Genomic DNA, 13082 nt, shown 5'->3' on the forward strand with positions numbered 1-13082 from the left:
TGGAAGGAGGACCGATATGTTTCTTATTCCGTAAACCTTACTTTCTGTGATGTGCACAGCTGGAATAATTTAGAAAATCACTCAATTGTAGGGCCCATGATAGGGGCAAATTGATAATTTATTCAAAGAAAACATTATAAAATATATGAATCGTTTCCTTTACTCTACAAAGAATTAAGTATACATATAACAATAGTCTCTGTAATCAAAATGTGCATGTTAGATATTGCTGAACACAAAGCTAGCTTACGATTGAATGCGTGTACTGTTCGATCACAAACCCTGTATGCTGTGTACGTATTTCAGACATTTCTACATACATATATGTTGTAGACAAACAGAAGAGAAAATGAAAGAAAACTATAAGTACATGTATGTAAATAATAAAATGAATCTGATTTGGGTAATTGATGGCGGTAAATTATACAACATGTTTACTGTACAGGAATTAGCCACTGTCTTCATTGTTTATAAGCTTTCTATCCCTGAATACAAAAAACTAGACAAATATACACGTGCTTATATTTTGGGGAGAAATTTGTTCCAAATAGTTTTCCATACAAAACAAGTAAACAAGTCTCTGTGACGCAATCAAGTGTTTGAGGGTTTGTAAATATTCAACAAGTAAAGGATTATACATTAACGACAAAACTATGGAGTTTAAACACGCGTGCAGTGGGGTTTCGGATGGTATTACCACATATCGTGATGTTGTAGCAAATATATCCCGAGGTTACAAAAAGTTAAAATTTCATCTTTTATCCCTTTGTCGGATCTATTTTAACACATGCATGTATCACATAAGCATTTTTCTGTAACTGTACCGAAATAAATTGTTTTCAAACGTTAGTGAATCTACATAGATACATTTACAATTTACATAAGTCGATTTCAAGTTAGATATAATCAGTAAATTGATCACCGGGGTTTCTTCATATTGTTCTGACTTTATTTGTTCTATGTGTGGAAAATGTAGATAAACAGAGGCATCCTTCCGTGTTTGAGGACATTGAAAAGAACAGGAAAAACCAACCCACCCAAAAAAAAAACAACAAAAAAAAAAAACACCATATTTTAGAAAACGAGTTACAGTTGATATCCTGTTGATTCAGGAAATGTTGACCATATACAAAGACGAAGACACAAAATGAAAACAAAAATTCAAAATGCCCCCCCCCCCAAAAAAAAACCGCTAGTGAATTTTACTTCCTTAATCTGTATTTGTTAAAGTATTATATACATATATATCATAGTCACGTAGCAATTCAACAAAACTAGGAAGTTTGAAAACTGACAGAAATATGTATTGATATTGTTTATGAGATTTACGAGACTAGTTTTACTTGTGCATTACATATCACCTAAAATAATTCTTAGCATGAGGAGTTAAATATGTCTCTATATCATGATATTGTTGACGTTGTATAATTGACATTCACGAGCTTCATTCGATATTGAATTCAATGTCAAACATTGAAATATAATTATATTAAAGAGAGCTAATTTCTTTATTCTAAAAGAAGTTGTGTGAACATGCCGAACAATAAACATATTGATGATTAGGCACCGATCACGCATCGGGAGTTTAAGATCCGCATTGATGTTACCCGGAACAATCCGTCGCCAAAATCACTGTGCCAATAATGTCCCAATAATCAATATGAAACCTACCAAACACCAACTAACCCAAAGATAGGTCACATTGGCAAACAAGACCGTTATAACATCCATACGATTTGCGAAATGCTAACTTTAAACGGCACCACTGTAACATCATGTTTTTGTTGTCAGTAGTCTGTCTCGATTTAAAAACTGATCACACACAGAAGCCCCCGCACATCAAATTTGTCGAGAGATATAAACACCTTATGCAGGTGGTAATGGAATACAGCTACGTAAACACGGGAAGCCGACGGCGGAGAAGCCGAAATCATCCCGTTTGTTATAAAGCTGAGTCAGCAGTTAGCCGTTAATATTTATTTTCAATGTAATATCTAAGTACATTTCAGATGTGAAGGACTCTGGTGTCTTTTAGTTCGAGTTCACATGTATAGATCAAGACATATGAATGAAAATATTTACTGTTAATAAATAATGAGTCTTCGATGAAAGGTGAACATAATTAACATTGGTCAATTTCATAACGCCTATAAGCCGTCAACCCTATATCGTATCAGGTAAATGGGGTTATCCGTCGTCAGAATCAGTGTGCTAGGAATGAATCCTTAATAACACACCAGAAGAACTTACTAACAAAGGCTATAAAAGAGTTAAGAGCTTTTGTCATCACAAAAATCCACAGTGTACTTATAACAGGAATGTGTGTGTAATACATATATGCCTCAATGGAACAAAAATAGACATGCATAGTTTAAGCGATAGTAGTGCGAAACCAATTCAAGATATTGAGCAGACAATATCTTCATAGTGGATTGACCATGTGATCTAAAATCAATAAGGGTCGTCTACTCTTTATGATGTACCAGTGTAACAAGTTTGGTATCAATCAAGATTGATTGATTGAATGTTTTCTAACGTCCCTCTCAAGAATATTTCACTCAAAATTATGGAGACGTCACCACTGCCGGTGAAGGGCTGCAAAATTTAGGACTGTGATCGGCGCTTATGAGCAGGGTTCAAGCCCAGTATTCCGACGGTCCGATAGTCCGACGGGCCGGTAGTCCGACGGTCCGATAGTCTGACAGTTCAATATTCCGACGGTCCGTTATTCCGACATGTTGACCATCACCAAAAATGTTAATTAATAGAGTTATAATTTATTCATGTCAGGCATTATTTTAAGGAAATTACCAGAAACCGCCAAAATCGACACGGCCTGAATATAAATCAGACAATCAATTCCTGACCAAAATCATTCAAATGTGAACTTACAGCGGCGTAGAAAGGCCATATCTAAATATATTATTTGTTCAGACGAATTAGCTATTTGTTCGGACGAAATAGAAAATCGTTCGGACAAATTGGCAATTTGTTAGGACGAATTAGCTATTTGTTCGGACAAATTAGCAATTTGTTAGGACGAATTAGCTATTTGTTCAAACATATTAGTAATTCGTTCGGACAAATTAGTAATTCGTTCGGACGAATTATGGATTTGTTCGGACGAAATAGACATTCGTTCGGACAAATTAACAATTCGCTCGGACGAATTAGCTATTTGTTTGGACAAATTAGTAATTTTTTCGGACAAATTTGTAATTCGTTCGGACGAATTATGGATTTGTCGGACGAAATAGACATTCATTCGGACAAATTAGCAATTTGTTCGGACGAATTAGCTATTTGTTCAGACAAATTAGTAATTCGTTCGGACGAATTAGCTATTGGTTTGGACAAATTAGTAATTTGTTCGGACGAATTAGCAATTTGTTCGAACGAATTTGTTATTAGCTATAAGGCAACGCCAATGCCGTAGTCAAACATTGTAAAGTGTTAGAAGAAGAGCACAAAACTTAGATTGGGACACATGCTAAAATTGGATTAATTTCCAAAATTTTCCATATAAACGTCATGAAGATGGCGACAGTTACCTACATAATCACCGCCAACCCCTGAAATAACAAGCTAAAATGGTAGGAATCCCTACACCCTGCTCAGTCTTAAAAGTTTGATGTAGGCCTCAAGTCTCCCCCCCCCCCCCATCCACGGGTAAAAGTTTATTAAATTAAAATTTTCTGTATAACGGGGCATAACACAATCAATAAGGAAATCAATTTTTGTATGGGACGACAATAATGCAATTATGCGCCAATCAGAGTCTATCTAAGTTTTTCAACGCAAATCTGTATATCCGAATTTTATACAAATTTTATGGTATACCTTTCTTTATAGCAAATAACAATTTTTGAACAGAAATGTCTTGCACTAGAATTAAGGAGAGGATGTTATCAAACAACATTTGATACAAAGATGAAGGTATCGTTTGGGGTCCCAGAAGTGTAAGGAGGGGGCACATACATACTCTTGTCCCCACTCCCTACTTTTGGAAGTGTTAAGGGGACACGAGTAGGCGTGTGACATAGTTTTTAAAAGGGGGAAGCTGGGTGCCAGCCAAAAAAGGATTGGTGGGGAGGGGAGAAAAACCAAAAGGAGTTTTAACATGTAAAAAAGAAGAAAGGGAAAGTTTTTAAAAAGTAGGAAAGGGATCAGTCACCCCCCCCCCTCTGTTGCTACGTCCCCGACGAGTATCAACTGTCAGCCCTCCCTACAAGCCTATACATATCTATATCTATATATATGTGTATACCTACATGTATCTACATAGCTCTCTAGACTAGACACGATGAAAATATTCCTTAAATTCAGCATACATACAGACAGACGTAGGTGGGTACCTGTAAAATGCGAAACGAAACGAAATCTACCGAAACGAAAACCCACCAAAATGAACCGAAACAGATTGTATAAACGAACTCTTTTATTAGAAATGGTATCTTAGGCCCCTGTGAAAATTACCACATATAAATAAAATTCGCCTCCCCTTTGATGTAGGCTTTCAGCTTGACTGATACACAGTTTTAAAAGCTGGAAAGGGGGGAGGTGGTGAGTAAGCAAAATGTACATATCCGAAGTTTATTAAATAACATGTGCAATTAGTTTCAGACCCATAAATTTTAGAACGGAGAGTTACAGTCTCAGAGGTCTGGCGAAACACACTAAAGAAGGGGTGGGGTCGCTGGCGTTGGATCCGCCTTTGGGTATAGATACATTGTTTTAAGAAACTGTTGTCTGAGAAATTTGAAAGCAGGAAGAGCACTTAACCTTTTATTTTACCTCTAACTGCTGAGGTGCGAGTACTTTCAATAATGGAAAAAGATAGATAGTATACCATATTATATGAATTCAATTCGGTAAAATATATATACATGTGTTATAAAAATTATTATTGATATGTAGTGAATCTAAATATAACTCTATACATTTGTTTTTGTTGCTAGGATGGGGAATTGAAAACGGGACGGAAAACAGAATTTCTTATGCAATAATATCAGGAGGATGTCAGCATTTTGTAAACTCAAAAGGCTTATGAACAAGGGAAGCATAAATTACAAAGAGAACAGGAAGACATACTCAGAATCCACCGTTTGATATACTACATACAAATACACAATATCCACATGTATGCATAGATTTGTCTTTAGAGCAAAAAATACCGAAACGTGTATTTATGCCGAACTGTAACCCTCTGTTTTGAAATTTATAGATCCGAAACTAATTACACAGGGTATTCAATCCATACCATATTTCTCTGGTGTATCATTCCCCTTAAGAGTCATGAGGGTTTATTACTACCATACAGTAGATATGGCAATTCGGTAATAAGTTTGAAGTGATAAAAGGTAGACCAGCTTGTATGATGAACGTGATTACACGCATTTGGATTACATTTTACATAGTTTTACTTAGAAAACTTGGAAGTGAGAGAAATATTTGATTGACGGAAACAGGCTGATCATGTTTTAGCCCAATATATCGGAAGTGTATTGTCATATAGTGGGTTGTTTGAAGAAATAAATGTATCGTTGGTTTAACACCGATATCATTCGGTCTGGTTACATGATAGAGGGATATCCCTAAGTAACGAGTACAATGTATGCTTAGTCTTTGTAATAATAGGTTTTTTTTTTCCGAATTGCAATTTGCACACTAATGGAGCATACTGCACATTCAGTATAATAGTCCACATATTTTGATCTGATGTTGATTTTAAAGCATGAAATAGTTGAAATATAAAACTAAGTCTATTATATTTACATTTACAGTTGCATTTTCTACTAAATTTGTTACTTTCCAGAAAATGTAGCGTTACATAAACCAGCATGGCAGCAACATGTCTGGCCTTCTAAACCCTATGATGTGGAGTGGGGAGCAGCAAAGGCTGTGGACGGACTGTATACTGACCGCTCAGCAGGGGGAACTCAATGTACTCAATCAGGCCCGAGTCAAACAACAGCGACGTGGAGAGTGGACCTGGGGAGTATGGTCAGCATCAGTCACGTTAACATCTACTACAGGACGGAGAATCATCCGAGTAAGTGTTGATGGTTTTATTCATTATACATATGTATTCCTAATAATATTTTGAAATGATTAGTTCCCAATGCTAAAAAGACCTGCGCTCAATATCTAGGTAATTATTGAATTTAACTTTCAGTGATCGTCACTAAAGAAAATTTGGTCGCCTTCTTGTAGTTTAACAGCGATGACATTCTACATATAAATCCCGAAACGAATTTTCTCTTAAATACACTGTACACGTGTGTTTTATATGAAATAATCCACGATGCATACTCTTATGACGTCACATTTAAATTAGATTTGTTGATTTTATATTGTCTAATATGTAGACGTTGTCATTTTCGGTGAAGGGCTGCAAAATGTAAGCCTATGCTCAATGCTTACGGCATTTGAACAGGGGACCGTTATCGTGTCACAACTGCTGTGACACGGTAACTCGGTTTTTGCGGTCTCATCCGAAGGACGGCCCCATTTAATCCTCTCTTACGAAAAGGAACAGGATCCCCACGGGACATTTAAATTTGAAATAATTTCATCAGTTTTAAGTCATTACAGTGAACATCAAATAAAGATGGGGGGATATCGGAGTATTATACGATAATTTCGTACATTAAACGTGTAGCATGTTAAGGTTCACATCGGGTGCCAGTTTATTGTGCAACGCTATCCTTGTATTGATGGTTTTAAATGTCACATACCTAATTATAAGTTGGGAATTATTGGTTCTAAGTACTGAAGAAGTTATGCGCTCAATATCTGGGTAATTTATTGAACTCAAACTTACAGTGAAATGAAATGATCGTGGCTGAAAAAATTGGGTACAAATCAAAGAAATGCAGTTTAACTTCGATGGCAGACTACGTATTTAAGTACCGGTTTCAATGTTTTAACTAGTAAGTATTCCCGCAACGAAGTTTCACTAAAATGTACTGTCAATATCCTATTTATTCCGAATCGGTTGGAAAAAAAATACTAATTAGTTAATGATAATTTCCGAATACATTCTTTGATGACAAAAAGAGAAATGGAGATAGTTATGATCTGCAATATTTCTAACCCCATGAAGACACGCAGCATCTGCTTTTTTTACCAAAAAGGGGTAGGGGGTCAAATTGAAGGTTGATTGACAAAAAAGATGGCTGGGCACCCCCTCATCCCCCTTTGGTTTTACGTGCCCAAACCCCATCCTGACTCGGATATATTTTATAGCCAGATCGCAATTTCCTTTGTACACACCGTGCACGCGGTATTTTGAATGTACTCTCATAAGATTTTTACATGTATCATGTGCAGCTATTTTAGTTTAATAGGTGATTTATTGATTGTATGTTGTTTGATGTCTCTATCGAAACTTATATAAACTCACATGGAGACGTCATCAGGACCAGTGAAGGGCTTCGAATTTAGGCCTATGCTCGGCGATTACGGCCATTGAGCATTGGTGGTTCTTTAGCGTGTCACACCTACCGTAACACGGACCATTAGATGCTAAAGTCATGACCGAAGACCCGGGATATTGGCACTTTATGTCGAGCGTTTGGTGATGTAACTATCACTACCTATTTTAAGGATATTTCATTTGTCTATTTTTGTTGTTTTTGTCAAAAATTCAACTATCTATAATGTCAAAAAGTATAGTCTTTAATTTATCGTTTTGATTTTGTTGATTTGAGGAAAGCTTTGCGATTTCAAATTTATTACAAGTTCTTTAGATTTTTGTTTAGATTTCACGTTTGATTTACACCATTTCTGATATATGTTTTGGAACAATACGTTTCTCCTTCAAAGCTGTTAATATTTCCGTTAATAGTAAAGTTAGGTACTTAGCGAAACATTTACTCGGTCTATGAATGTATTGTTTCTTGGTAAAGCTTTTTGGGACGTTTGGAAATTCAGTATAAGTACGGTAACTCTAACCCATAGCCATCCATCACATTAACTTCTGAATCAGGCGACCGTTTCACTAACCTATCGTAGATCGTAAACGTACGATTACGATTAAGATCATTTGACTCGCACGTATACGAGCGTTTCACGAAACCTATCGTAGTCGTAACACTTACGAATGCGATTTACGTCTGACAATTTAGAACTCTTTTCTCTATGGAGGTAGACTTAAAATTAATCCTACCATGGAAAGACATATCCATTTATTATTTTCTCGTGGTTTTAAACATATCTTTATCGTCTTCAGTAAACCATACAAGTTGTCAACAAAAATAATGGAAATTTTGAGCCCGATCTCTAGTGTAACGTAAAGAAAAGATAGGGTAATTTTAGTGACTTTCGTGTATCAAATTTATTGGACGAAATACGAGATTGCACTTTATAACAAGGGGTCGGAACCCCAAGGATCCGATAATGACCCATCCCTTTTCTGTGTATACATATAAATCTAGTTTGTATGTACCAGAAACGTTCCACTGGCAAAATTGGGATTTTAACCCCTCTCCCATTACCAAATCATGTCATTATATTTTCCTTAAAATGTGTAATGTTTATCATTCGAATGTGCATGTATTATGTAGTTTGTTGTATCAAAGGCATTGGTCCGACGAGAAAAAAAAATAGCTGGGTACGTCGAATCGCAACGTCTCGGATTTAAATGAACTCTTGCTAAAGAAACTTAATTTCTGAACATGTCTATGAGAATTACTTGAATTCTCTCTAATATTCAATATACATACATATACACTAACGGTGATGCAGGCACATATAGCAATACCTCCCCCCCCCTATTCCCACAGTACTTCTCTAACAACTGTTCTTGTTATCGTTACATGCAAAGTTTGATATATGGACTACACCCCCCCTCCTCACTTTTAAAAATATGAATTCATTGCCTTTACATTTACTTCAGCAGACTGGTCATTGGGGCTAGGCCTGTTTTGGACCCGAACTCTGTGATACAATGAGTTTATTATATATGTGGTATCACAGAACCCGGGCCCAAAACGTGCTTGAACCCTGTGAGACCGGCATTTCTGTGGTTGTGCGTAACAAAGAAGGGCAACTCTAATATGATTCAAGACTCGGGTTCGGGCTGTACAATATTTTTGTGCAAAAAACAAAGCCATTGTCTTCTCAAGTCATTGTGATTGTTTTCTTCCTGCATAGGACAAACAAACCTAGTCAGGTAAATACTGCCACAAAATGATCTCAGGCAGGACCAGCATGACAATCATATTACTCATTTGCGTGCATGTAGGAGCACTTACGATAACTCTAGACCATTCGTAGGGTTACGATCAATACTGATCGTAAATAGCAAATCGTTACTTTTAGTGAAATTGTTGTACCTGCTACGTTCACATTTAAATCTGCATTTACGATATACAATCGTTTAGTAAAATGACCACCTGATTCTTTATTTCCGTGAGTCACAGGCTCATTGGATATTATATACATGAATTCAATTATACAAACAAACATTGTGGAGTGTGAGTAGACAACAATGTTACAACGATGTACAATTTATATTAAACAAATGGTATTACACAATATGAAAGTTTCTTATCTTAATAGCATACTGTGAAAAAAAATCAAAATTAATGAGTTATTTAGTATTTTTAACACAGGGTAGTTTGATCAGTGTGAAAACACTGAGTTTTGTATAATAGCATTTCTTAACATATTTCTATCAGGTCATAATATAGAGGGCATTCTAAAATAAAGTGTAACTCTACATCATTTAGCCCATCAACAGTACATAACTCTCGTACTCTGACTATATCATTATGTATTTCAACTTCAACATTCAGGTAATGAGATGAAGTTCTAAAGCGAGTAATAAAAGATATGTGCACAAACTCAATGGGTTTTGTCAAGTAGAACTATAAACAAAAGTTATCAATCAAATGCTGATAGAAAAAAATTATGTTGGTAAATTTGAAGTATCTTCAAAAATTGCTTATTTGTAAATATTAATCACACGTTGTAAGTATTACATATTTCTGAACCGTATAGGAAAGCAGTATTGACATAGGTATAAAAAATGTAACATTGTGTTTCTCTATTAAACGAATGCTTTTTTCCCCTTCAAATTATTGGTATTTTGAAAAAAACACCCTTTTCCCTAATGTGTCTGTGTTTTGATTGATTGATAGCATCTTACTTAACGTATCACTCGAGAATTTTTAACCATATGGAGACGTCACCAAAACCGGAGAAGGGCTTCAAATTCAGGGCTATGCTCGACGATTACGGCCATTGAGTAGTGAGGGTTCTTTAGCGTGTCACAACTACACTCCGTTTTTAAAGTCATCTCCCAGGACCCGTGACATTCATGATGCCGAGCATTTGGCGATGGAACTGTCACTACCTGTTTTAACGACTTAGGTGTGTCGCGGTCGGGATTCGAACCCCGGGCCTACCGTATGCAGGGTGAACGCTCTAACCCCTCGGCCACCGCAGCGGTCTGTGTTTTGAGGAATTTACCATTATAATCAAACAGTATGTCAAGGTAATTAAATTCATTGACAAAATTTAAACATGAATTATTCTAAGACCATGTCTCATCTTCTCTAAGTTCTCCTGCATTCCTAAAAACAGCAATTTTAGTTGTTGTTTGTTTTTTTTTTTTGGTACATTAATATTTAGTTTCCACTCATTAGTATATTTATTCAGAGCGGCTAACATTTTTTGTAAAACCTTCGGAATTTTGGATTTGATAACTATGTCATCTGCATACATTCAAAAGAATCAATCTATTATTTGAATTTGGACAATGTTCCTTAATAAAGTTCAGCTCAAAATCATCAACACATTAAGAAAAGAAAATGGGTGACAAAGTTTCACCTTGCACTAAACCTGTGTCAGTATAAAAATCGTCACTCAAAAATTGGTCGTATTCTACACATTTTTTAACATTATCATACATCATACATGCTCAAAGTCCGTGGGTGTTGAGCAAATTTCCAAATTTAAAGCCCTTCATCGGTCTCCATTTGAGTGGAAAGTTCTTGAGAGAGACGTTAAGTATGATACAATCAACACAATCTTCCAACAGACTATTTGAATTGTCATGGGCACGCATTTTACTCCTTTATTACCTGACCTGTTTTTGCCGAGTTGCAACGAAGTTGAACTCGGCTGTTGGTTTGGTGATGCGGGCGGTTGGCGTCAACAATTGGTTTCCGGATGATAACTCAAAAAGTTTACAATCTAATGAAATGAAACGTTGATATCTTTTGAAGTACTAGGTAAGGAAAATCCCTATTGATTTTGGAGAAAAGGGGTCAAAGGTCAAAGTCACAGTGACCGAAAATAGATTGAAAACTTCAGACAATTATGGTTTCTGGACAGTAACTGGAAGACTTTAAAACTGAATCAAATGAAACTTAGGTATATTGTTGGATAGCAGGTTAGGAAGACATCATGTAACTCAGATCATGTACCCCTGGGTGCATATATTGATTTTTGTTATATTCTTACAAGAATAAAAACCTTTTATAAGAAAGGAACGCATATTTTAGTGTTGCCTTCAACTAGACATTTTGATATATTGACGACGTTGTATTTTCTAAAGATAATGTTTTCACTCATATGTCGATTTGATATATCTATGTGAACTACAGATAAAAGAGACCACAGCGCCCCCCACATCTGCTTCATACTTAGATATTTCATTGAAAATAAATATTAACGGTAAACTAACAATTTATTTTTTTGACAATTGTGGTGATTTCTGCTTCTCCATCTCCAACTTCCCATACTTGTGTAGCAATATTAGAATATTACTTGCATATGATGTTGATGTCTCTCAACTGATTCGATACAGAAGAACTTGTTCTGCGCATGATCAATTATGAAATCGAGTCAGGTTACTGAAAGAAAAGTTGATGTTAGAGGGATTTTAACATTGTCGTTTAAAATTAGTATTTTTGCAAATTCTATGGTCGTTATTATAACCTCAGTTGACAATATAACCAATCGTTAGGTCAAATGCTGTCTGAAGTGTTTCATACCGATTCTTAGGCCGTTCGTGGTACACTTGTTTTGCCTATGGGGTACTCGGTTTTACTGAGCCATATATGGGGCTCACGGAATGTGTGACTGGTCGACAGGGGATCCCTACTGATCGTAGGCATCCAACCCGACCTCTGATACACCCAGGGATCCGTGTTTGCCAGCTCTCTATATTGTGTTCTTTGTGGGAGTTCTGAAATGATCAAATATCATTGCAAATATAAGGGCGAAGGCAAATACTAATTTTGTTATGATTATTCCCTGAAATTTTAGAAATTGCAGAAAAATCCCACAACAGAACTGCTGGAATACACACTAACATTTTTATGTAAATATAATCATTTTGTATTTATTTGTAGAATTATTTTATCTAACGTTGGCGAAAACATCGTGCAGTTGGCGAATCGTGTATTTCATACAAATATGTGCATCAGTTATCTAAGATCCGATTTCTTCTTATGAATTTCAGTTCCTAGTGTATACACTACGCGGTTTGCTGGATTTTTCTTCTACGTTTCCAACAGTACGTCAAAGGATGACGGCCATCTTTGTTTCCATGAAATACAGAATGTGACCGGCACACCGATAGAGAACCAGACAATAAATTTAGATTAGATATTCAGAACAGGAATTATGTTTCTAGATTTCATAGGCCTCTGTAGTAGTGATGCTTTTTCACTAGTATTCAGATGATCGATAAGGCATGTGGGCTTCTTGTTTGGTTTTTCATTTCCCAAAACGTGAAAGCAGCGTATCTGTTTTTTTTTTTTTCATGTAAATATGCATATCACTTATTTAAGATCAATTTTATCTGCAGGCCCCGGTGCGTATTATAATCAATTTGCTGGATTTTTCCTGTACGTATCCAACACTACGTCAAAGGATGACGGCCATCTTTGTTTCCATGAGATACAGACTGTGGACCGTACACCAGTAGAGAACCAGACAATAAGTTGTTCTGTTCATGGACGATATGTGATATACTACAACGAACGGAGACCGGGTGTTACCTACCCTAGCTACTACTCACGAGACGCATATAATGAACTATGTGAAGTGGAAGTTCATGGTAAGTT

General features: G+C 36.1%; 1 protein-coding gene across 1 annotated transcript in view; it reads left to right on the forward strand.

Annotated features, from left to right (window-relative positions):
- Positions 1 to 13082, forward strand: part of LOC130049716 (neurogenic locus notch homolog protein 1-like) — a 60858-nt gene that overhangs the window by 21515 nt on the left and 26261 nt on the right. Inside the window, exons 2-3 of the mRNA XM_056147661.1 lie at positions 5816 to 6052; positions 12824 to 13075. Of these exons, the coding sequence (XP_056003636.1) occupies positions 5816 to 6052; positions 12824 to 13075 (489 nt within the window). The remainder of the gene's footprint in view (positions 1 to 5815; positions 6053 to 12823; positions 13076 to 13082) is intronic.

Source organism: Ostrea edulis, chromosome 8 (assembly GCF_947568905.1).
Source record: "Ostrea edulis chromosome 8, xbOstEdul1.1, whole genome shotgun sequence".
Classification (NCBI taxonomy): domain Eukaryota; kingdom Metazoa; phylum Mollusca; class Bivalvia; order Ostreida; family Ostreidae; genus Ostrea; species Ostrea edulis.